The sequence below is a fragment of the Cygnus olor genome, chromosome 4 (assembly GCF_009769625.2).
Source record: "Cygnus olor isolate bCygOlo1 chromosome 4, bCygOlo1.pri.v2, whole genome shotgun sequence".
Taxonomy (NCBI): domain Eukaryota; kingdom Metazoa; phylum Chordata; class Aves; order Anseriformes; family Anatidae; genus Cygnus; species Cygnus olor.
The window spans coordinates 15,449,941-15,474,177 of record NC_049172.1 but is presented as its reverse complement, the minus strand read 5'-3'; the positions used below and the strand labels follow the sequence as shown (position 1 = coordinate 15,474,177).

Genomic DNA, 24,237 nt, shown 5'->3' with positions numbered 1-24,237 from the left:
CTTTAAAGGTGCTGGAGTTGTGTGAGAAGGTGCTGACACCCACCTACTGCACACTTGGTGAGGAAGAACTGCAATCAAAATGGAGGTGATGATAAACTGACTTCACATGAGGTAGTGATAAGTGGGCTGTGGTTATAGAAGAAATGGAGAAAATGGTTTAAGAACAGCTGAGTCAATAGATGATGTGTTGTGCCCATTGCAAAGGAAAGATTGTGTTTGCTTCTAAGTGAGGGTAAGTTTTTCACTGTGCTCGTTCTGAGCCTAAGGTACGTGGCAGTGTAGGAAGGGGTTTCCATACCACTCTGACAAGTGACTACCCTTTCAGTTGGGTCTCGTCCCTTCTCCAGTTGCACAGCGCTGTGAGAACTTTCTTAGTATTAAAAAAGGGGCTGAAAAGAGATGTGGAAAACTTTCGTGCTTCCTTGAAGGAAGCATTGTGCCACTGGAGAGATGTCAGGAGGCCTTTGTGTAAATGCGGCTCCCACCAGTGAGTGCCCTGTGGTTTGCATTGCATCCTGGTGCCCTGCTGGCAGCTGCTTGGCCTCCACCTACACCCAGCTCTGCCCAGCAGTCTGTCTCATAAAACGTGCTGTGCCCTCTCACTGGTTAGTTATAACTGCAGCCTTGGAATCAAGGTTTGTTTGCAGCAGGGCCATTTTCTTATCTCATGATTCACTACTACAGAGTCAGGCAGTTAGGAGGACTTCCCCTGAGCTGCCTGAGACTTGCCAGAGGAAATGGGATGGTGGTTTAGGCAGACTTCTGCCTGGCATGTCGCAGTTGTGTATCTTGTTTTTGTTGCTGATCTGTGCTCAGTCTTCACAGTTGGTATCATGATGATGGTGGCACTTTTAGTGTTGGATTTTCCCTCAGAGAAATGGATATTTTTTCCTCTCTGCCTGTCCCTGCCTTGAGTTTGTAGGGGATAATGTTGAAGCTGACCAAACTGGATGCTAGTTGTGTCCCTACTGAAAAGGCCAACATTTAACTTCTCTGCATAACCACAAAAGTTACCCTTGTATGTAAGGGAGGGGAAGTCTCTCTCTGATAGACTTGCATGAAGCAGTTCATCAGTATTTATAAGACTCTTGGTCTCCAAATAATGCAGTGCACTTTGCCTGTAAAATTCAGAGGAAGAATGTTAGAAGTTGTCCCGGAGTCAGTGGCCTGGAACAAAGTCAGTGGCCTCCCACTGAATACCTAGGTACACAGTCTCAGCAGCTATGAAAATTGAGGCTCTTGCTTCTATTGGAGAGTGGTCTAAAACCTACCTGCATGTATGCGTTGAGCAGTGCCAAGTACAGCTTGGTAGTCATTTGGTCAGCCTTGGTAATTAATGAGATGGAAATATGGGAAATAAAGTCAAGATTTTCAGCCAAGATGGGTTGTTCTGGGCTGTATCCACTTTGGGTGGTAATTCGGGCCATTTCAAAAGAGGACGTGATTTTTTTAAAGGAGCTGTGGTCAGCGCTGAAGGTGGATGCCAGAAAATCCAAAGGTGCCATGTTTCTGAACAGCTTAGCCTAAAACTTGAAACAAACAGCCCTGCCCAGCACGGCTCCCTTCCTCTGCCCTGTTCCCAAAAGCTTTTTTTTTTTTTTTAAAGTTTCTTTTTCTTTCAGTAGAATCCAAGCAGTACTGGCCAGATTAGATCAGATAACAGCAAGACAGGTTCGGTGGCTTCTGTAACCTCACACAGCTCCAAAGAAGAGAGAAAGAAAAGCAGCTTATGGGGTTGTGGGTAAGAGTCTAGCAAAGGCTTATATAAAGCTCAGTGAGAATGCCCCAAACATGTTTATTGTTCTGTCTAAACAATGCCAACCAATTAATTTATTGCGGTACCTTTTAGCTGTCATTGGCATGTGTCTTCAGGGCTTCATGGCACAAGTTGTGATCCTTTCCTAGCAATGACTAATTAATTTCCTCCTTCTGAACAAACAGGGTTTGTAGGATCTTCAAGAAGCCATATGAAGACATCGTTTTATTTTTTCTCTTCCTATTTTAGACCTTCTTGGCTTGAATGTAAGTTAGCTCTGTGTTTCAGAGCTGTGCTGTTCTTCAGGGCTAACGCACCTTTCAAACACGCTTCACTGGAGCAGCCTCTGAATCTTGTTAGGAATCTGGCAGTTTGTCTGGGTCATTGGTAGGTAGCAGGTGAGCATATGTTTGAAATTGAGAAGTGCAAGCGTCAGACAGATGGCTAGGAGCACTTTCTGTCTGGCTAACTATAGTGTTGTTACGTGGGAACCTTTTAAAGACTGCAGAGGTCACTTTACGTAAAGATTAAACTGACCTTTTGAAGATATTGAAGGTCTAGGAGCCTGATGTTACCAAAAGATTCTCATGTTTGCATGATATTTTTCACTGCCTAGCTCAGTTCCCTACCCCTTGCAGTTACTTTAGTAAAGGACTGAATACTGAGGTGTAAAGTGCAGTAATACAAATCCATAAAATGATCTTTGGTCAAGTTTCCTGCTTAATTGAGTAAATCATTGCATCTTCACTGCCGATGCTGGGTGCTCTCATGTGCCCTTCCATCCTAGCAATGAATGTGGGGTCCTTTTGCCAGAGCTGGCAGAACTGAGGAGAGCCTTGTTGTTTCTAATCTTGTCCCTTCCTATTTAATCTCTCTGTTGAATTGTAGCTTGGGTTTTGTCTCTCTTGGAGTTTCTGTTTTGCATTCTACTGCACGTTGCTCACTGCAGGCTGTTCTCCTGATGGCCTTTATTAGGTTGTGAACCCCACACTCGGCCATATGTAGCCTATTTATAAGGATTTGGCCCCATTCCTCAAAAGCCCGTCATCTGATCGGGTCACACGGACCCTTCTCTTTGGCCAACTGCCATATAGTTGTGAATTAGTTTATTGCATGTTACTATTGGTTTAAAGACCCTTAAGCCTGAGGGACTTCCCGATCTCAGTTTGTTCAGCTACCTGGTTACAGATTTTTGCAGTCATTTCCATACAGACATGAGTTTTTCTGCCTCTGCCACTCAGCCCAGCATCCGTTGTCCAATTCTAGGCATCCACCTGCTGTTGCTGGTCCTCTGAACCTGTGTGCTCGGTCCCTTAAAAGACCTTCGGTTCCCTTCACGGGAACCTCTTGCAGAGGTCATTTTAGTGCCCAAGCATTACCATTATGAGACATGCATGCTTCTGCACTCATAAAATTGTTACTGGGACCCAAAGAGCCAAATCTCTTCAGGGTCTAAGGTCTGCCCTCAGTTCAGAGGGTTCTGGTGCTGCTTTGCTGTGGGGAATGACAGTGATTTGGGTCTGATTTATCTCCAGCTGGAATGTTACCTTGTTTAGATTTCATTCAAATTTCAGCAAACTTTTCAGTAAAGCCTTGTGAGCTTTAGGGTAAGTTCCTACTCACCTGGAAAAGCAGTGACTTGAGTATTAGGGTGAATACTGAAACACTGTGAGGTCCTGTGAGGACCAAGTGGTGAGCCCAGAAGTATGCTTGGTCAGCCTATCTAGAGGATTGCTTTTAGTTTAAGTTTTTGCCTCTGTGTTCAGATTCAGTAATGGGAATAGTACTTGGTGCTTACACTGTGCTGGAGGAAATAATTGTGTTCCTTGTTTCTAATGCATGAACCAGCTGTGTTCACTAACAGGCCTTGTGAATTTCCATGGCTCTTCTCCTACCCAGAGTACTTCATCTTAATGCATCATTGAAAACATCCCGGCCTGTCTGTTGTTTCTTGGAGGCCTGTGTTTTCATCTGTGGGGAAATTAATGCTCTTCCAGATCCCTCCTGGGAAATTTCAAGGTGCCGTATGATGGGAAGGTTATTTCTGTTCCACTGGCGCTAACTGTTCTCTGAAGCAGGGTGTCGCACAGGCTGTGTCCCATCCTATTTGCGCTTGGGTACACGCTGTGATAGCCGCATCCTGGGAGGTGGAGTTGGTTGGGGTGGAGGGCCTGCAGCTACTCTGCTGCTGGTGCTGGTCCAGAGAGGTGTTTACTACCTGTAACCCCTTTAAATCAGGTAGAGTTAAGTGCACTCGGCACACAGCAGCATGGCCTTTTGTTCTTATTTCTTGAGCTGATTTGAAACTAAGCAGGGCTTACTTTGGAACTTGCTTAGTGCTACTTTTAGTATCTCCCCTTTAAAATGGATCATCCCTGTGATTTATTTGTCCTTCTGGACCGTCAGCTCTTTCTGTCATTGATTTCCTTAGATTCTTGCACAAAATGAGAACCCTTCTGTTGCCACCTCCGGTTTTGAAAAGAAGCCACTAAAAACTGCACTAGACTCTCTCTGGTCCTCGCAGTGTGTTGACCAGAGCCACGTTTAGCTGTGTGCTTGGCAGTACACCAACACTTCCTTCTTGCCCATCGAGATACAAAGGTGTGACATGCGGTCTTCTGCTGATGAAACTCGTGGCAGGCTGCATCCCCTGCCAGTCTCATGTGATTTCAGAGCTGCTGTAGGTGCAGATTGCTGAATGTTGGGCATCTCTGTCGAGCAATTTTTCATAAAGTTAGTGACTTGTTAGCAGTAGGAATAAAAGCCATATGCTCTAGGTATGTGTCAGGAAGCCATGTGCATACCTAAAGCTTCCTTACCCTGGGGTTAAGCTGTGTGTCAGCTCCATCCAGGTTTGAAACTGATTGTTAGGCTATGAAAATGGCACACCTTTGTCTTCCTGTGTTATTAGGTCAGCCCTGTCCCAAAATTAAATGACTGGAGTGTGCTGAGCGAAGCCCTTCGTTCAGGCAGCCTGAAATATCTGCCCCAGTCTTCTCTGAGAGCCTGGATACACACAGAGCAGGAGGTGCAAGTGGCCAGAGCAGCTGGCTTATGGAGAAGAGGTTGGCTGTAGAGATGTCTTAGTTGTAACCAAGTGAGCTTGTCCAAGCCTGATGAGGTTTAATGTAACTCTCCCTGCTCTCTGGAAAAGAGCCTTGAAAGTAAAAATAAGGACCAGGTGAAAACTAATACTCAGCTCATTTTCGTTGCTTTATAAATTTTTAATGTTAGTTTTTGATCTTGTTTCCTTCTAAGGTGCCAGTCTGAGATTCTTTATGGCCATGCTCTAAGTCTCAACAACCCTGGTCATGTGGAAAGGATTCCTTCTTAGATATGCACCAAGCAGACTTTATCCTTTGATCCTGTAACTTTCAGCTCCTTTCTTGAAATGACCAGGTTTTGTTTTGCTAAGCAAAAGCTGTTTCACTGTCACCTTTTTCTTAAAAGAAGAGAGTTGGTGTTTTAAATTGAAGAGGGTATTGTAAATAAAGTGTGATCTCTTTCTGCTTGTTTGTTTGGCTGTAGATAACCGGAATGGAAGAAGAATTTCAGTCTTACACAATGTTAGGCTAAAGTCTGTCCTTGGTCCTGCACTAAGATGTCAGGACGTGGTAGACTGAGCTCAGTGCCCAGATTAACAGAGACCTCAGGCACAAAAGTTATTGCTGTATTTAAATAATCTAATCATATCTGCTGATTTTTTTTTCTCATGCTAAGGCAATTATTTCAGTTTGCATTTCTGCCAGAAAACACAGATTTTCTGGTAGTGCCCTACATTTGGATTACTGCCATGGTCACTAATACGATGTTACACATACGTGTTTCTATATACCATCCAAAAGGTTTTGTGAAAAGGTTTTGTTGCAGGACGAAGCTCCTCAGAACAGCCTAAATTCAGATTTTTGAGAAACCTGAACTGCACAGCTATTCATAGGTGCATGAGACAACAGATTTAGTCTTTATGATCCTTTTGGGGAAGATTCAGTTTTTTATCAAGGAGATTGTAAGAAGCAATAATGCTTTTTGAAGCAAATATGGTTCCAGAACTAGTCTAGGAGGCAACCGAACACCTGATTTCTCTCTCTCTAGGTATGTTTTGGCCATTTGCCAGCAGTATTATAGCATGAATAGATCCACGTGTTTTAAACAGTATAGACAGTTTGTGCTCCAGAGGCTTTGGGATGTCAAGTTTGGGACTGACGTGATTGCACCGAGAGTAATTCCCTGCTGCCGGCACACTTCCCATGTGGGCAGATCCCAAGCTTTCTTCATCACTTACGTTTAGCCAGATACTCAGCTGACTGTGCAAGACTTGTCCTGGTTGTTTCACAGGGCTGTATTGCCCCTTGCTGAGCAGTGAGCAGACATTCAGCGTGCATGCATTGCACATGCACCCTGCCTCTCAGTCTCTAAAAACTGTCATCCTTTCTTCCTTGGACAGAGAAGCATCCTCACTGACAGACTCCTCAGGCTTGACTCGAGATTTGTGCCACAGCGACTGCAAAAGCCGCCAGGCAGTGTTACTGGTATAGACCCATGGGAACCTGGTCTGTTTCTTACACATGTACAGGGCCTGCCTTGTTGCACTGAGAAACCCCTGTGAGGCTTTGTGCGAGCCTCAGTGGGCAATGAGGAGCAAACACCTGAATGGAGACTGGGGTTGTGCAGGTAGCGGGTCCTGAGGCCATGCTAACACACAAGTTTAGCGATGTAAAGGCATGCAAGTGACTCATGAATAGCAGAAACTTTACGAGGTCAGAAAACTTCAAGCCTGCAGATTTCTCAGTTTTTATTTTTCAGTACACTTTTTTTTTTCCCTCTCCTATTTTTCCATTTCTTTAATCCCCAGGTTCCCTTAAATGGAAGAACTCAGAAAAGGACTAGAGAGCGTGGTGTCGCATTGTAGCAGCATGCTTGAGGGACCTGACCCTTTGGAGCAGGGTGTCTTGGAGCTGCTTTCTTCCGTGTGTGCTGTCAGAGTGCTGCTGGGATCAGCGCGTGAGCTTGTGTGCTGTGCATGACTTCAGATCCAGGCAGTTTCACTCCCAGTACTTCAACAAGACCATGCTTGGCGAGGACAGAGATGAACAGATATCCTTGCAGGCAGGGATGGAATTCTGCATTTTACAAAACTTAAATTTGGCAATGTGTGAGTGGGTTTTCACCAATAAAACTGATTCAGGGAGACTCGTGTGCCCGTCCTCTAAGTCTGGACTCTGAATCATGAGCTGCTTTCTTCAGTAGCTCTTAATGAAGCAGAAGTTGTGGTTTCAACCAAAAATTTTCCAGGGGAAAAATACCTCTCTGATGATGACTGCTTCTTGCTCTATTAATAATGAGATGAACCAATTTTGTTTCAAATTTGGTACACAGTAAAGTTTATCTTCATGCAAAGAAAATTTAACTTTGAAAGTTTTATCTACAGTAGGAGTAAGTGTGAGGAAGCTGTGATCCATTGCTGTGCTTTGGAAGAGAAAATGCAGGCTGCTTTCACCTGCAGGTCTTGCTGGGCATCTTACCCGTGAGATTTTATAGCATTGTGAAATTCATGCCTCTGGTCAACCAAAACAGTTCTGAAATTAATGAGGTGCACACAGAGACTAGTCATTTTCCTGGGGGAGAGTGGGGTGGGAGGGAGGAAGAGGTTGTGAGTGCAGCAGGGTCTATAGGAGGAAACTTGCAAATGGCCTCCATTGTGTGCATGAGAGAAACCTGTGGCTCGGTGGGACCTGGATTATCAGAAGTTTGCCGCTCGTCTCTGCTCCTCCCATCCTCCTCCAAGCTGCAGGATAGTAGTGAGGTGCATGTGTGTCATGTTGGATTTATCAGGCATTACTGCTTGTAGTAAATCGTTCTCATGGGAAAGCTCTGTTAGCCCAGTGAGTAGGAAATGTCTCAGAAACCCCGTGCATTGAGAATACGTGTCAATTGTTTCCTTCCAGGCACTTTGGGAAGGGAGCCTAGAAGTTTATCTCAGCGTTCACAACAATGTAAACAGATGCCAAGCACTTACTTCAAGTATGCAGAAAAGGAAAATGTCTTGCTTGGCCACCCTGAACATGCTGGGAGAGAAAAAAATCAAAACTGAAAAAAAGGGGGAGGCAGGGGGAAGGACAAAAAGCTGCATTAAGTAAGTGTCTCCCATGCAGAACAGGGAAAAGCAGCTAAGTAATGCAGATATTTGCCCGCATATATACAACTTAGTTTCATATCACCAAAATTTGCACTGTGCACACGTGATCAAAAGATTAAAGAGATTGTCTGGTTCTGTTGGCAGCATATTAAAGCATTAAGACTACAGGCTTACTATGATGTATTTTTATTATCAAGCTGACCACAGAATTAGTGATTCAAAAGAGGACCGTGTCTAAATACAAATAGCTGGAATTGCCCCATCCTTTTGCATCTGGCTTTTGGATGCGATTTGGTAAGAATTCCTTGGGAGCAGCTACCACTGCCTCGTTTGTCCCAAGGGCCACCCCTACCCTACAACTGCTGCTTGTGCTCAGATAAAACTCCCCCTTCTCTCTCTCTATGCAGCGTTTATGCCATCTGCTGTGTTACGGCTGATATTTCCAGTTGCTGGAATAGCTTTCCTGGTTTTGCTTGATGTGCCAGAGCTAAATGGTGTCTTCAGGTGCTGACCTGCAAGGTCTCGCTGTAGGTATCCCAACGTTGGCATTGTGCCTCTGCCCCTGCCCAGGGCCCTCAGAGGTTTGAGCCCATTTCTGAAAGATTGTGATGCTGGCACACTGGGCTGGAGGCAGCAGATATCGGTCCCTTTCCTTCTGCCACTGTTGTGCTGCCTGATTTTTGGACCTTGCTTGGCCCTGGATTTCTGTTTCTTTTTTTTTGTCCTGTTCCCTGAGATGACAAGTTATTGGTGGCTGGTACTGTGCCGGGCAGTTGTACAGCTGTTAGCAGCCTGGAGCATCGGGTGATGCACACGTAGCAGTGAACTTGTTGGCTTTTAGACTGCAGGCATTGGTGGAGTTTCTGCAGTGACCCTTTTGATACCCTAGCCTAGACAGTACTGGCTAAAAAGTAACTTTGAGAGGTTTTCACTAACACTTCATATCTGTTAGTTGATATCTTTGTATCACTAATACTCTATGTAGTTGTATATCTGTTTTATTAATTTAGCGTGGTCTTCTGCATAGTTGCAGCCAGTACAGAAACTATAGCACATGAGGCACCAGAACGATGATGTGATAGCTTTCAGGGCCATCGCCAGCACTTGCAGCCCCATTATGGCTGTGGGTGAGCAGGGAACTTCTTTGTAAGCCTCTGCTTTCTATTGCAATTCCCTCCTAACAAATTACTTTGGAGCCAAAATGTATCACATTTACTGCCAGTCTGGGGATGAGTCTGTTTCTTTAAGTCATCAAATTGGGGAAGATTTTTTTCCTAATCTTATTAGTCTCTAATAATTAAGAATGCAGTTTTTAAAAAGCCCTTTTTCAGATGTTTTTCTGTACTTTAGTGACTCAACAACAGTTTGCACTTAATTTCTCATTTCTCCTGTGCTTGCTTTCCAAAGGAGCTACTGTTAGAGGTCTGTATGCCTAAATAGTCTTACTGGGCTATGAAGTATGTGTGTAGATGGGGATGAGACAGTGTAATATGCATAGGGCATGAGCTATTTTCATAAGCTTCTGTCCCTGTCTTTGCATACAGCTCGTTATTCCATTCTTTGCAAAGTCCCTTAGCAATGCTATTAGCTCTTTTCAAGTTGCTATCAGAAAGGGCAACACTGGTCAAGCAGTCTTTTAAAAGACCTCAGATCATTTCAGCAAGAAAATTCATGTGCAGGGAAAGGGAAAGAGTCTCCAAACTTTGCAGCTGGCCTCAAGAATATGTGGAATATGAGATGGCAGATGTGGAGTCTGAGAAGATATCTCACAGATAAATCCAATGAGGAAAGGTGGGAGTACCAGAAAAGCACAAACACACCTCAAGCGCAGAGCTGCTTACAGCAGTTGAGCAGAAAGTGTCTCAGCTGTCCCTGTGGAAATCTTCAGTTAAAGATCAGTGTAGTTTTTCCATGGCAAATTCTGAGTTTTCATCAACATCCCTCCAGTCTTTATTTTATTTAGTATGTTGTATATACATACATATATAAACACAGACACGTATGCCTTTATGCCTGCACCGTATACTTTTGAGAAGGGATTTCACAGGCTTGTGTCCCACATACAGCTCTGTGGGCTGCCTGGTCACCCTTCACCACAGATGTGGTGATCCATCTCCATCTCTTGGTGTCCTCAGACAAGGTGTCTCATTAGAGAGGAATATTTTGAAAGGCTGTTTTTCATTGAAAAATTAGTTTGTTATGGAAATCAGGGATTTTGTGATGAGATTTTCAGTTGCTCAGTCTCAAAGACTGGATTTGACCTAATAAGCAATTACACGCACATGTTTAGCAGTGAAATTAACTGGTAGCTGCTGTCTCTGCCTTTACTGTTGTGCTGGCATTTCCAAAGCAATTTCCTGCGTGTTGCAAATAAGTGGTTAATCTGAAACCAAGTGATGCTGCTGAAAAGCAAACAACAGTAATAGGTGCAGCTTGTAGATGATAGCAAAGAGCAATGCGTAGTCTGTAATGAGGGAGAATCAGCAGAGATGGGTAGACAGCAAGGGCCACTTTTCTCCCTAACTTTCCCAAGTGCATGACTGCTTTATCAAGTGAAGCCTGGCTTTCCTTACTTGCTTAACTCCATTCTCCATTCCTCGCGGGGAGATGCCCCCCAATGAGTTGGGCTGGGACAGTGCTGCAGGAAGGATTTGAGTGTATAAAAATAGGCTTATTATTATTATATTTTTATACTCCCCTAAGGCTGTACCCTCTGCCTTCTCTGGAATATTTGATCAGGTTTGGTTGCATGGGGTTTTAACAGCCATGCATTCATGGGAGGTGTAAGTGTCTAAGAATAGATGTATGTGAGGTGCTGAGACAGTAACTGCAGAGGGGTAGCTTGGCAGAAACTGCCGTTTCTGGGTGTGAGCAAAAGTAGCTGAGTGAATATGCAAATAAATACACTTGTTCTCATGTGCATTTGGGGCTCCTTCACTCAGAGAAATGTACTTCAGTAATATGGCATGCGTGTTTAGCTGCACTTGTCTGAGAAATCAGTGGGGAAACCAAATTTTGTCCAAAACATCAAAGATAGCTATCATTCATCAATAGCTAAATCTGAAGCAGCTGTTTTTAAAGCTTAAACTAAGATGGCTGAATTATCTAGGAACAGAAAAAGACTTGTAAATGTTTTCTGTATGTACAAGGAAAGATGTTTATTCCAATCTGGTAGAAGTGCGGAAAGCCCTGAAAATAAAGCATTTTTAATCAAACTCATAAAAAAGAAATAAGAATTGGTAGATGTAGTTTAAGGGCTTTATTTTTGAAAGAAAAGCCTATATGAAAGGGAAAAGGCATAACTTGTGTTCACAGTGTGCATACAAAATTTGGTACTTAATTCTTATTTTGGAAAGCATCAAGTACTTAGAAATTTGCAGTAACTTATCTTGGTAGTCCTTCCTCACTGCTGTATTAAAGTACCCTAGTGGTACTTTGATACTTGTTGCTAAGTGGACTAGTCAAGTGATATAAATTTTGTTGCTCTGTGCCCTTCAGTTAAGCTGGATCAGTTTGCAAAAGTGAGTGCGTAGTCCAGCCAATGTATTTAGTAAAACAAATGGGAAAAAATAATGTGGAATGTTTTTGAAAATGATTGTATTTTGTATTGCAAAATTAGTTTGATGGCCTTCTGTGGTTTTTATTTTTATTTTTAAATGAGTCACAAGGACTGAATAATTATCAGCAAGTCTGCACTGGAATGTACTCTCAGAAATGATTGTACAAAAAATACTTTTCTAATGGTTGTTCGAGAGGTCTTAGCTCACCTTTGGAGCTAAGAAACACACTATTATTTAATGTTAGGCCAGCGACAATAGATGCTTCACTCACCTATTTGAATGAAACTCAACATGAACTGTACCTATCAGTTGTGCACGAACTGTATGCAGTCCAAGTTAATATTTTCTGTGCTTCTGTTCCTTAGGTCATCACACTATTTACATTGGGGTCCATGTGCCGAAGAGCTACAGGAGAAGGCGGCGTCATAGAAGAAGACCTGGGCACAAAGAAAAGAAAGAAAAGGAGAAAATTTCTGAGAACTACTCCGACAAATCAGACGTAGAAAATGCTGATGAGACAAGCAGCAGCATCCTCAAACCACTCAGTAAGTGTTGGTGTTGGTTGTCACTCACTACAATGGTCTGTTGTCTAGTGATTTGCTCCTGATCTGATCACGAAGGAGGAAAGTGGATCAAGAAAAACAGTCCTCTCATGTTGCAGGGTCAGAATAGTCTAAATCAGTTGCTATCGAATGGTTGCTGTGGCTTGGAAAAGGCCGGAGAGGACATTTCATCCCTCTGTATCACCTGAGTTTGCTACTGAGCTAATGCCAGTCAGCAATAGGACAAAATTTTAAAAGCAAGTTGACACTGTGTGTAAGGAGATAGCAAGGAAACACAAAGACTGAGTATGTGCCTGGACAGATCGATTGCAGCTTCTGCCCTGGCTCTCAGGATGAAAACTGTGGTTCAAGCACCCTCTGGTTTCAGCTCGAAACAACCTCATAGGAGCAGGTTGATAAGAAGCAGCAAGACCATGGCTGTAGGCTCTAAGAAACAAATCCCCTTGGGCTTTGGCTTCATTATATTAATAACTTATGATGCTAATAAGTCTTTCTTAACTTTGGTGATTGGTCAGTTTAAAGTTTTGTACAGAAAAAGGAGAATAAAAAGTAACATGACTGTATGTTTGAATATCTGTAGGGGATGAATATCTAAATTTTTGATAAGCAGATGAGGTCTGTTTCTGGTGCCTTATACCTACATGCATGCTGGAATTGCTAAGCAGACAAGAAAGAACTGGTGTCATCACTATGTCTCTTCAGTAACGTAAGAGACTGTCATGAAGTCTGATTTCTCTGTTGGCCAGAAGCTTATTTTGTAATCTAGAGGATATCTGCTTAAATAGAAGTGGGAGGAAGACGGTGACAGCCTGTTAGAATGGATCATGCCAACAAGGTTTGAACGTAGGGGAACAGCTCAGGACGGTATAGCTCAGATTCTTGAGGCTAATTCCAGGTAGTTGGAGTTTCAGTAAACAACTTGCTTGTAAGGGAGAAAATGCTTTCTGAGCTAGAGGGAGAGAGGAGTGAGCAGGGGTTAAGACCTGATCTTTGAAGAAACTCAGGAGTTATTCATTTTGAAATTGTGCTGCTGCATAGTTGCTGCATGTAAAGACAGTAATATGGGATCAGATCAGTCATGTTTTTAGCCCAGGGCCTGTTATTCTCGCTGGTGTAGATACTTCAGAGAATGATTACTGAAAAGAAAAGCAAGTCACCGAGACCATTTGCTCTTTGTAGCTGTAGTTCCCTAGTTGTTCCAAGGAAGTTTTCTTGTCAACACTCAGAAACCAGTAATTGGTTTTACAGTGAAATAAATAATTATTTGTCTTCAAGAACTCTAGGTATTTATGATTTAATTTTTATATGTACATCTCTGTTCTTTTTTGTGTGTGCCAGTGACCAAATCTGAAGAAGATACCTTTTGGGGTTCTGGTTGTATTGGTATCCTAGGGAAATCATTTCCATGGGCTAATTGTACCCATGGTTGAAAACCTGTTTCTTCCATCAGATTTTGATTTGCTGCCTTTTGTTTTGCTAATCATTGTTTCAGGTTCCTTTCATTTCAGAAAGGGTTAACAGTATTTTTTCCTCTGTTACTGTCACAATTCAGTCTGTTCTTATCTGTTCTTCTTCAGCATGTGAACACATGCAGTCTTGTCATTTCTCTGTGCAAGAATTTCCCCCATAGCCTTTTCTAGCCTGACCTCTCTGCACTGCCTATTTTTGGAATGGGATCACTTAAATCCCACACAATATTCCAGGTGTCCCATGCAATGGTGTTAATACTTGCATCATTTGTAACTCTTTCTGTCTTGTTCACCATCTCATGTGTCCATATATATTACCAGGTTCTCGCAGTGACTTGCTGTTGCGCACTGGTGGCCGGATCTTTTTACGAGCTGGCACAGTTAATTTAGAACACTGTAAAGGATAGGAGTAGTTCAGATGACTGTCTTGTATTTCCAAACGTTGAGTTACGTGTTGCCTCATCATCCCAGGTTTTTTGCCTTCTGAAACTACTATCTTCATAACTGACCTGAATTATTAGTTTCCTATGTTCTTTTTTGCTAGCTACCAGCCCTCCCTTCCCTCCTTCCACATCTGCAGTAACACCAGGCCTCCTTCAGAAATCTGTGCCGTTCTGCTTTTGACATTTCCTTTCATTTATAAGTGTCTCTTTATTTCCATTTAGGTTTCTGTTGCTTAGGCAGTTGCTGAGTTGAGACAGTTGATGGATATTCGGGTTGTGTCAGCTTTTGGTGGCCCTTGCTGGAACTCGGATGAAGGCTTTTTGAGGGTCTGGATGGCTACTGTGCACCATGTATCCAGCTGCTCTGTTCACTCTGTCATGGAAACTATGTCCAAGAGAAGAGCAGTTCTCTTCAGGAAAAGAAAAGCATGCCTCACCAAATTAATCTGATTTTCATTACTGGCAAGAATGGCATTCTTGCCAATCATGGCAAGAAATCTCAGTAGAACCGTAACTTTTTATATCTTTGTTCATTGTAATTGAGTTAAGGCCATGTGGCTAAAGTTCATTTTCAAAAGACACCTCAGAACATTAGGAACAAAGAATTGAGGATTTTTGAAGGGAAATTCTCTGGAGTTAGAAGATAGCTGGAATGAAATATCTTGCATGTATTTGAGACAGCTGTCAGAAGAGTGTATGTGACATACGATGAAGTATCTTTTCTGACTCAACCCTGTGGCTTAGAAGAGTGGGACAGATGGAAGAAGTCTGTGAGGGAATTAGGTGTATGAGTTGGCAAAGAGAAAAAAGGTGGCTGCATTCTGGCCAGGAAGGAGGGAGTGTTGGATTTTGTGTTTCTTCTCTGAAGGGGGAAAACAGCAGAAACTGAGCAAGAAGGGAAACACAGAGTTTGGAGACAACCAGAGCTGACTTTAGAGAATCTAAACTTTTTAGAGAATTTAGAAATCTAACATGCCTTAGGTTGTTTTACACTGATGGATGGTTATAAAGGGGACTGCCCTGGTTAGAGGTAGGTCAGCTGTGCAGGGGCTTGCTGGATATTCACAGGGGTACGCAATGTTTTGATGTCATCAGAAGAGTAGAAAAATCTGTGCTGGACACTAGGGAAAGCAGAAGTCTTGCACCCACTGTGGCATCTTAAACAGTTCAGCGTCTGCCTCACGAAGGGACCCAAGAATAGAAGGGCAGAGTGTGTTGCAGTTTGCAGGATTAAGGGCTGCTGGGACAGCTGTGTTAATGACCTTTGCATAACGCTGCTTTGCACGATGGCTGGATGTAACCGGCACTAGCTGTTACTGGCTGTGCTAACCACTAAAAATGGTATCGGATTCCTGCAGGTTTCAGAGACCTTTCAGACACTGGGGCTCAATGAATACTCAGCAGCAAATATAATGTGTAAGACACGTCTTCAGAAAGGCTTCAGAGGGGGGTAAGAGGTATATGTCAGCATAACAAGATAAAAAAAAATAATAAAAGTGCTATTTATGTAGTTGCTGGTGAAATAAGGGGACTGAGCAGGAAGGTATTTGAATCTTTTCCTTAGAATTGGAAGATATTGGATTTATATATTATGTGTTTTTTTTTGTTTTTTTTTTGTTTTTTTTTCTCAACTATACTTTAAAACAAGCAAACCCTACTTTTAAATTAAGGAAACACAGACTTCTTGGAGAAATGTACGATGTGTCTAAGTCTATAAAAACAGTAATGTATATAGCTCTTTCTCTTTGCTGATTTTTGTAATTGTTAGCTTGGCCAAGCATTAGACACTGTCAGTTCAGCTTGTATGTGCTTCTTAGTTCATTTTGTCTTCAAATATAAGGACAATCATAGAAAGTCATTCACAAAATCTGAAATAATGAAGTTGTTTTAACTATACTGAGAGCTTTGTTTTTACTGAGCAGAAAGCTTAAGCCAGTTTCGATTTGATACATCAGTTTTATTTCTTGATCTGTCCCTAATGACTGTGAAGTCTAAACTCAGATATCTTACCCGAACAAAGGTGATGCCTCAGCTTCTTTGGTGAAAAATCTGCAATCAGATTTTGACCGAATCTGGATTTGCATCACCAGGTCAAGCTGCTTGTACCACAGCAAACGAACCTGATGAAACATGTCTGTGGATACAGAGAAGCAAGTAAACAGTCCATAAATGCAAACTTGCCTATAAACATTTTGTTCCAGTTCAAAACCGGTCTAGCTGCACTTCAGTATTTGGAAATTGGTGCAGTCTAGAAGTGTCAATACTTTTTTTTGAATAAAATCTGTGTCCAGTTCAGTCAAACAAGCTAAATTCTATGAGTTTATAAACAATCCTCAGCTCTCCCATCTGGAGAGAGTTAGGGAAACTGAACCCATACAGATATGTTGTATCTAAAGTCAATTCAAAAATCCAGACAGGGATATCCTCTGATACATGGAGGAGGAGGCATTAAGGCAATGATCCCTCTCCAGAGCCCTTTCAGCATATTCCAGGCCTGCAGGGGCTGTCTCTGCACTCGGAGAGAAATTGCTGTTCACACCCTTGTTCTCAGGCAGGACTGCTGACACTGGTGCTAGCTGAAATGTGGCTTCCTTTAACCGCAGACTATTACAGCTCTCTGCTCCAGATGTACCAGCACCTTATTTCTAAAAGTACCTGCTTTAACTGGCCTTGCCCTGGCTTCCACTTGTGACCAGTAAGAAGGAAACACTTCCTAGCAGTGGTTCTTTTGCACCATCCAGGAAGCTGGCATGCAAGAACTTTGGGGAAAAATTTGTATTGTTATTTGTATTTTCATTACCTTAAGCAGACTTTAAATGCCCTCTTTTTGTCTGCCTAAAACGTGCTTGAGAGTTAGAAAATACATAAAGATTTATGTTGTCAGAACATTGAATTGTTTCTAGAATACCCAACCTGCAGAAAGAGAAGGATAGCGTATTGAGAGAGTTTGGGTGAAACAGGGTTTTCAGGGGGAAAGTTAAGTGATTTTGTAACGCTAATGGCTGCAGTATTGACCTGCTAGGGTTTTAGGCACAATCCAATCTGCCAGGCCTGGTTAACCCACTTGGTGGGGTGAAGGGAAGATTCAGCTGGACAGAGAAAAGAGTCAAAGTGCAAAGCCACAGGAAGCTTGTCAGCTGGCATATGTAGAGGTGTCAGGCCTGATTCTGCCTTCTCAGGTCAGCTGATTGCTTATCTCGATATGAAGCAGATGGTGTAGTTTGCTTTACTTGCAAGGGATGAGACAAGGGAGGAACAAGAAAAGCAGATAGATGCTGCTTCTTCAGGACAGGCTGCGATCTGAACCCATTTCCCTCTTCCTCATTCTTTACTACAGACGTGTGGAGATTTTCCCATGAGGAAACGCATCTCTGCTTGATCTGGGAAGGGGTTTCTTCTCATTGTCTGGTTGCTCTCCAAGTTTATTTGGCTCGCCTCCCTGATACTTGTTTGAGGTGGCTCAAACCCAATGAAAGCGTGTCTCTCGGTAAGCACTGTAGCAGCAGGCAGCATGTAGCACCGTGTTAAGTGTACGCAGCAGCATGAGCTTCTCTGCAGAGATGCCTGCACTTGTGCAGAGCTTGCTTGGATTGTCCTGGGTCTGGCCCAGCCCTGTGCCCCTTAGACACACAGCAGGTGTAGAAGGTACATGTTAATAAAGATCCAAATCTGTGTTTTGAGACTCTGATGTTGTGTTTTGAACAACAACTCTTGGCATATGTGGTACAGAGTTAGGCTGATGTGAGCGATACGGCAGAAACAGAAGTAGAAAATGTGTGATGCTTTGGCAGAATGGAAATCTCTCATCTTTGTTTAGTTTATCTGCTCATGGCTGATGGTTTCTGGCATCTAAGAAACCGTCAGCATGCATTCATGGCTCTGAATTCAGTGGCTAGGGTAAAAGCCCTTTTGTAGGCAAAGGAGATTCCAAACCAACGGAGAGCAAGAAGCTCAAGCTATAAAAGCACCCATCTATTTCCAAAATATTTTGGGGAATTTCATCTATAGTCAAGGACTCGTATTATAAGCTGTAAAGTAATAACTTGCAATACTACACCTCACTTCAAGCCCTAAGGCATTTTACATAAAATAATCACAAAAATGATACCAGCAACACAGGTAGCGAAAGATTGAAAATTCTCTATTGTTCAGACTGATTTTAAAGCTAAATGGCAATATTCATCCTCAAACCCTGTTTTCAGGAGGTTAACTACAGTTATGACTTGCATTTTTAATTTTTCTTTTTTCAATTTAAGAAATAGGAGTGAGAGGGAGGTGGGCATAGCTCTTTTGTGCCTTGTGTTTGTGCAAAATGTTGTTCACTCCTCTGCTCTGTAACATTTTGCAGAGCTGTTAATGCAGCCTGCAGGTCTGAGGGGGATGACAGCCTTCATTCAAAATTTATGGAAAGAAGGTAATAGGCAAGTGGATTGCAGCATTTTATGTTCTTGAGGTCTTTCCTCTGAATCACAGTCTCGTTATCCGCTCGACTTGAGGGTACCTTGCTGAACAAGGGTACGTGAAAATGGGACACTGGAACAGTGTTACTGAACCAGGATAAAGAAGGAATTTGCTTTGATGGGACAGTAAGCTGCCTGCTGACTTTACTCTTCAGTTGTAAACACAGGACGTCTTCATCCTCATACTAAGTACAGGATGTCCCATGCATATGAAGACACACACCTTTGCATATGTCTGTACTCCCCTTCCCCTCCATAGACCAAGAGGAAATCTTCAGCAGTTTCCTCTGCTGACATTAGATGAGATTGATTAGATGAGAAATCTATGAGATTAGATTTTCCTCATATGTTACTGCTATTGGCCAAGTGTGGAGGTTTTATCCCACAGGTTGTGGGATGTCGAGCCTTCCTGCGATTCTGTATGGCTTACTGACTGTTTTAGTTCAAAACCACTGGCAGGTCTGAAGAGTTGTTGTTGCCAAAGTGAGGGATTTGTCTGAACTCAGTGGAATGCTTTAAAAAAAAAAAAAAAAAAAAAGGTTGCAAGGAAAAGAAATGTAATGCCCATTTCCAGTAAACTACAAGCACTACAGGGTGCTCAACCCCATTCAGTGCCAGACTTGGGAAATGTTTGCGATACCTAGCATTGGCAGTGGATTCCGCAAGGTATGTGGGCCCAAAAGCAACAAGCAATAATGAGGCACCTGTGAAACTGATAAACTGCTTTATGTAATAGTATTTTCTTAGGACTTGCATCCTTGTAGACAGTAGAATCTGCTTTTGGCAGGAGTCAAAACATGACAGGTGGATAAATATAACTGCAAAATATAAATTCTGGAAAACCTTAAGAGGACTAAGTAGCTGCGAGTTGAGGCCATCTTTCATCTTACCCTGTTAGTTGCAGCTGTTATGCATATGGTCGCATGTGGGCTAGGCGTACTGAAGGTTTTCTTAACCAGTTGAAGGGTGTAACTATGGTTCTGTTTACAGGACACAAAAGCAGAAACAGGGGAGAGAGGCTGAAAATCTGGATCTGTCTGTTGGAGTGGTTTCCAGAGGACCTGTATAGCAAGAGAGAGGGAAGGGGTGAAATGTCATCCCATCAAAGGTTTGTAAAGGTTTGCAGTTTGCTGAGAGAAATTCCTCTTCCACCCACCACCAGTAGTTCTTGAAGGTTTCAGTAAAAAAAAATAAAAAATAAATCACTCTTGAGCCCTCAGATGTGGGTTAGGAGGAGTTTTGCTGAAGGAGAAAACTTCTGCAGCAGTCATTTCATTAAGGTGCTATTTGAGGCTTGTGCTGCCATTCTGGATGGAGTGCATCTCTCACAGTGAAGGTGAGGTTTGGTCTGGGTAGATCAGATTTGTTATGCAGGCAGCCACCGTCACCCCTGTAATGATGGTCGAGCATCATCCCAGGCTATGGTTTAATATGCAGCTTTTAACAATTCTTATTTAAAAGGCAGCTTTCTCTCAAAAGTTGTGTGTAACCTGTGGTATGGAAGCTGGAACTCTAGAGAATCCAGCTTTCTCGAAGCTTGCTGTAAGTTTTGGGTACGTGTGCTAAGACTTTGCCACCGAATACCTGCATTTAAGTAGTTCTTGGTAGGATGTTTTACATGGAGAAAGAACTGTAATTATCTAAAATGGGTTGTCTGAACCTGACAGATCCTGTAACATCAGCTGGCACCTTATCTGAAAGCTGGTTAATCTGTTCTTGGTTTATTGAGATGCCTTAGGGACATAAAAGATTTTGCGGTGAGCAATCTTGTAGCATGAATTCACCATGCTGATTTGTTTAAGTGGAGGCTTTTTCATTTTTAATCCAAGTACAACAGTTTGTCTATTGGTTCTGGCTGCTGCGGAGCACGCTGAAGTTGTTGTCATTAGTATCCTTAATTTCCTTTACATTTTGTTTTGCTTGTTGCTTAATGAATACTTTTTTGGCCCTTTCAGGTTCTTCAGGTCTTCTGGTGGGTGTAGGTGCCTAGATATGAGTGGTGCTCTATGTATGCGTATAGACACTTTGGGCTGTCTGTCTTTCCAGTGCAGTACCTCTGACAAGGTTCTAGGCAGGGATCCGTGGAGGCCAAGCTTCTCTATTTTTCTGGCATTTTCTCTCACTCACCAACAAGATGTTTATCTTAAAGGAAGGCCCACCTATGGGGTTGGAATCCCAATGGATTCCTTGGTGCCCTTGATTTTTTAAGTGATTTATTGCATCCATAATTCCTACTGAAATCCATAAGACTTGAACATGCATCCAGGTGTTTCTGGAGAGCTAACTGTCCCACCAGTGGGTCAGATACAATCTGTTCGCCTTATGCTTTACACTTCTTTAGAACCATTAGGTTTTGAGGTCTTTCTGCCCCTTTGTTCAATGCCTGTTCTTCTAAACAATTTGCCTACACACGGCCTGAAATGACATTTCACATTGACTATCTTAAGTGGGACACTGAAGTATGCAAATCTGTCTCTTGTAAATGCAGGAGGTGAAATATTCAGAGCAGTGTGCTGAGGACAGTGCTGTGAAACACTCCGTGCTCGGCCTGCAGGGACCAGGGCTCTCTACTGGGGACAAGTGAGCCTTCACATCCAGGAAGCACTTGCCGTGAGCAGGTGGGGACTATGCAGCAGGCTCTGTCCCTGGCACTGCCTCTGAGACAGAGACGAGGGTTTATTTGAAACCACTCATGGAAAAAGCAATTGGAGACATCAGTAATACCTTCTGGAGGGGTTTTCCAGGCTTTCTATTGCAGGCCTCTCCTTAAAAGGAGCAAGCCTCACAACTTTCCAGCACAAAATTGCCTCTTCAGGAGCACTTACACACAAAATGGCGAACAAGTTGTGTGCAGTGTTACTGAAGTGATAGAGTAATTTCAGGGCAATATAGCAAGCCTGATCTGTACGTAAACCTGCCTGCAGCCTGAGCCAGAGACTGCTTGTTAAAATACACGTCTTGGACGCTTATGGGCTTGTTCCCATTTGTCTTACACCTGAGTGTGGGGTGGCTGTTTAATTGTATTTCTTTGTATATATATTCATGATCTTTTTGTCTTTTCTTAAATGGACATCCTATTCTTTAAATGCAGTATGGTTTATAATAAACTAAATTTCTGGTATTGCTTCCCAACTCAGAGTGCTTGCCTTGCAGGCGAAGATCCTGTGTTGTGAAGGACATCCCAGTTGATTATCATTGAGGAGTGGAAGTTGCCAGTCCAACTGTGGAGCAGTCCATTCATAATGAGATAGAATTAATTCAATAGGCATATTTAAACATCAATTTAGGAAGGCTCAGGCTTGGTGTCTACCCTGCAAGTTCATTAAACCAGCAGTTATAAATAGCAGGAGACAGCTACAGGATTGAAATAAATGTACCTACTTAGCAGAGCAGATGCAGCACAGTCCAAGGGTGTGCCAAGAGTCCTCTTCCCATTAATGTGGTTGGATTTTTCAGCAATCCAATTTATTTCCTGGCTCTTTAAGACAAGGGGTGGGATTTTTCAAAAGCTTTTAGCTTCAGCTGACTACAGTGAGAGCAAAGATAGATTAGTGTTGAGAGTCTTTGAAAAATACTATTGAGGATGGCCAAGTATCTTAATTTTTGATATGGATATTTTACATAAGGAAGATCAGGAGGAGGACATTCCCTTAAGTGTGTGGGTATCTGAGGGCCTTTAGAGTTTTGGTCTTGAAAAGCTACTGGATTTGTCCAAAGTGGTGGAGTTGAAGCATGCCTTTCTGCTGCTCCTCAGATCTCTAATGCTGCGAGTAGTGTATTTAGGTCACATGTAGCACAACTGCAGAGGTAAATACAGAAATAATTACTGCTTCAATTGCAAACATGCCTGCTGCGTAGCTGGGGGCCCATCGGAGTGGCTGTTTGGGTGCAGCTGGCCAAGTCAGTGCTGAAGGGTATGGGAAAGTGCTCAGGGGAAGGCAGGCTGTGGGAGAGGAGCAGGTGAGGAGGTCAGCACCGCACCGCATGCTGACACAGCCCTCGTGGCCGCTCTGACAACGCAAAGGAGAGATTGCATAATGCAGGGAGAGACCTCCCGATACCTTCGTGGCACATCTGGCTGTGCAGGATGAAGATGGCCACTTTCTGGCGCTGACTGTTTTGTTAAGGACCTGCTTTCAGTGGGTCGGACTCCTCTAAGACAGGACCCCTTTCATCCCTGGCAGCTTGGCTTGTTCTGCGGTTAATAGCAGTGAGTGGTAAGGTCAGGAAGCTCTCTTGCCTTTCGCTGCAGGGGTTACAAAGCATTAGGTTTCAAGAAGGATACTTTTGCGTTTATGGCTGGGTTCAGGGAAGAGGCTGTGACCTCAAAAAATCTGGAGGAAAGAGGGGGGGGGTACTTGAAATTTTGGTTGATTGGCCTATGGGAAGACTTCTTGTAGGTGTGGGAGTGACAGAGGAGAGACATTTGTAGGAGGAGGGTACTTCAAGCATCAGATAAAGACAACCCCTTTTCCCCCACTAATTACTCCAGCCCTTGTCAGTGGGGGATTTTCTGGATGTTGTTTTTTCCAGTCTCTTAGGCTCTATTCTGCTAATTGCAAATTCTTGCAGCTCTCACTGTAGCACTTTTATGGGATGAAGGTACATGGTGATATGAGGCTGTGTCTAGATTTGAACTGTCACCCTAGGCAAAGACTTCCTTGTTTTCTTGGCAAGAATAGAGGGTTTTTCACAGCCAGTTAATTAAAACAATTGCTTTCTTTGCAACACCTCTTGATTGAACTTTTTTTTTTTTAACTAGACTTCTGCATAAGCTGATCATATAAAGACTTCTTATAAACACCTATGTTTGTTTCAAACACTTTGTGCTTCCCTTACATCTCACATCCACCTCATTTAGGTGTCTGTGTGGCTGAAATTGGACTTAACGCACAGAATGGTGCTAACGGGCACAGTGGTATTGCTTTGCCTTTGCTGTGCAGCCGAAGGCCCTCTGTGGTGAGAGTGGGTGCCAGTCAGACGAGATGCACTGGGGGAGCTGAGAGGAGCAGGCAGTTTCTTTTTGTTCAGCCTTTCTGGCTAAGCAATCAGTGCTTTTTATCGCTGCCAAGGATGTTCACTGTTTCTTTCCTGCACCCCCGATGTATTACGTTTTCCCCTTTTCCCCTTTCAGTGTATTTTTTAAAGTAGTTACTGAAGTGTGCTAATATCTCATTCTGACATAGAGCAAAACTCTGGTGTCTTTGCCAAGCTTTCATTCCTTGCTTGTGACAGTTGGGAAATGAATATATATTTTTTTTTTTTTTAACTTGCAAAGTCCAGGTGATGAAAGGTAAGGCCAGAGTGTTCCTCCTTGAGTGTGTAATGAGACTCCCACATGTAATAACAGAAAGCGATCGTTCTTGGCAGTGCTGGTTGTTAAGGAAGATACTGAGTGTCTCTGGTGCAGGGAATTAGTTATTTTCCTGTCCAGGAAGGTATGGTATTTGCAAATTCCCCTCTAGGGTCATTTCTGAAGTTGTTTTTGAGCTGGGGAAAAGGAGCAGTGTCCCTGAATTACGCTATGTGTATGTTAGGTCTGATTAAATATAGGTATCAGGCTAGTACCCATAGCACTTTGGCACACCTGTTTGGATGCAACACATAGCATCTGAGTGTTGCCCTTCCACCAGCTGCCCTGTGTGCCTTTGGCGAGCCCTAAAAGCCTGGTGTTGAAAATCTTCAAAGGGACAGTTATGTCAGGGATCTCGCATGAGTGAAAATAAATCTCATCTTAATCTACCAGCATTTCCCACATTATCCTCTCTTGTTGACACTCTTTATAGACGCAGTTTTACATCTCACTCTGGCAAATCCTTTACTTTGAAAAAACCTCCTGCCTGAGTGAAG

The 24,237-nt window shown here is 43.0% G+C and overlaps 1 protein-coding gene across 6 annotated transcripts in view; it reads left to right on the top strand.

Moving 5' to 3' along the window:
* SLC4A4 (solute carrier family 4 member 4) overlaps positions 1-24,237 on the top strand; it is a 228,399-nt gene that overhangs the window by 58,934 nt on the left and 145,228 nt on the right. For all 6 annotated transcript variants that reach the window (XM_040556789.1, XM_040556785.1, XM_040556786.1 and 3 more), the window contains one exon: positions 11,818-11,997. In XM_040556789.1, the coding sequence (XP_040412723.1) occupies positions 11,818-11,997 (180 nt within the window). The remainder of the gene's footprint in view (positions 1-11,817; positions 11,998-24,237) is intronic.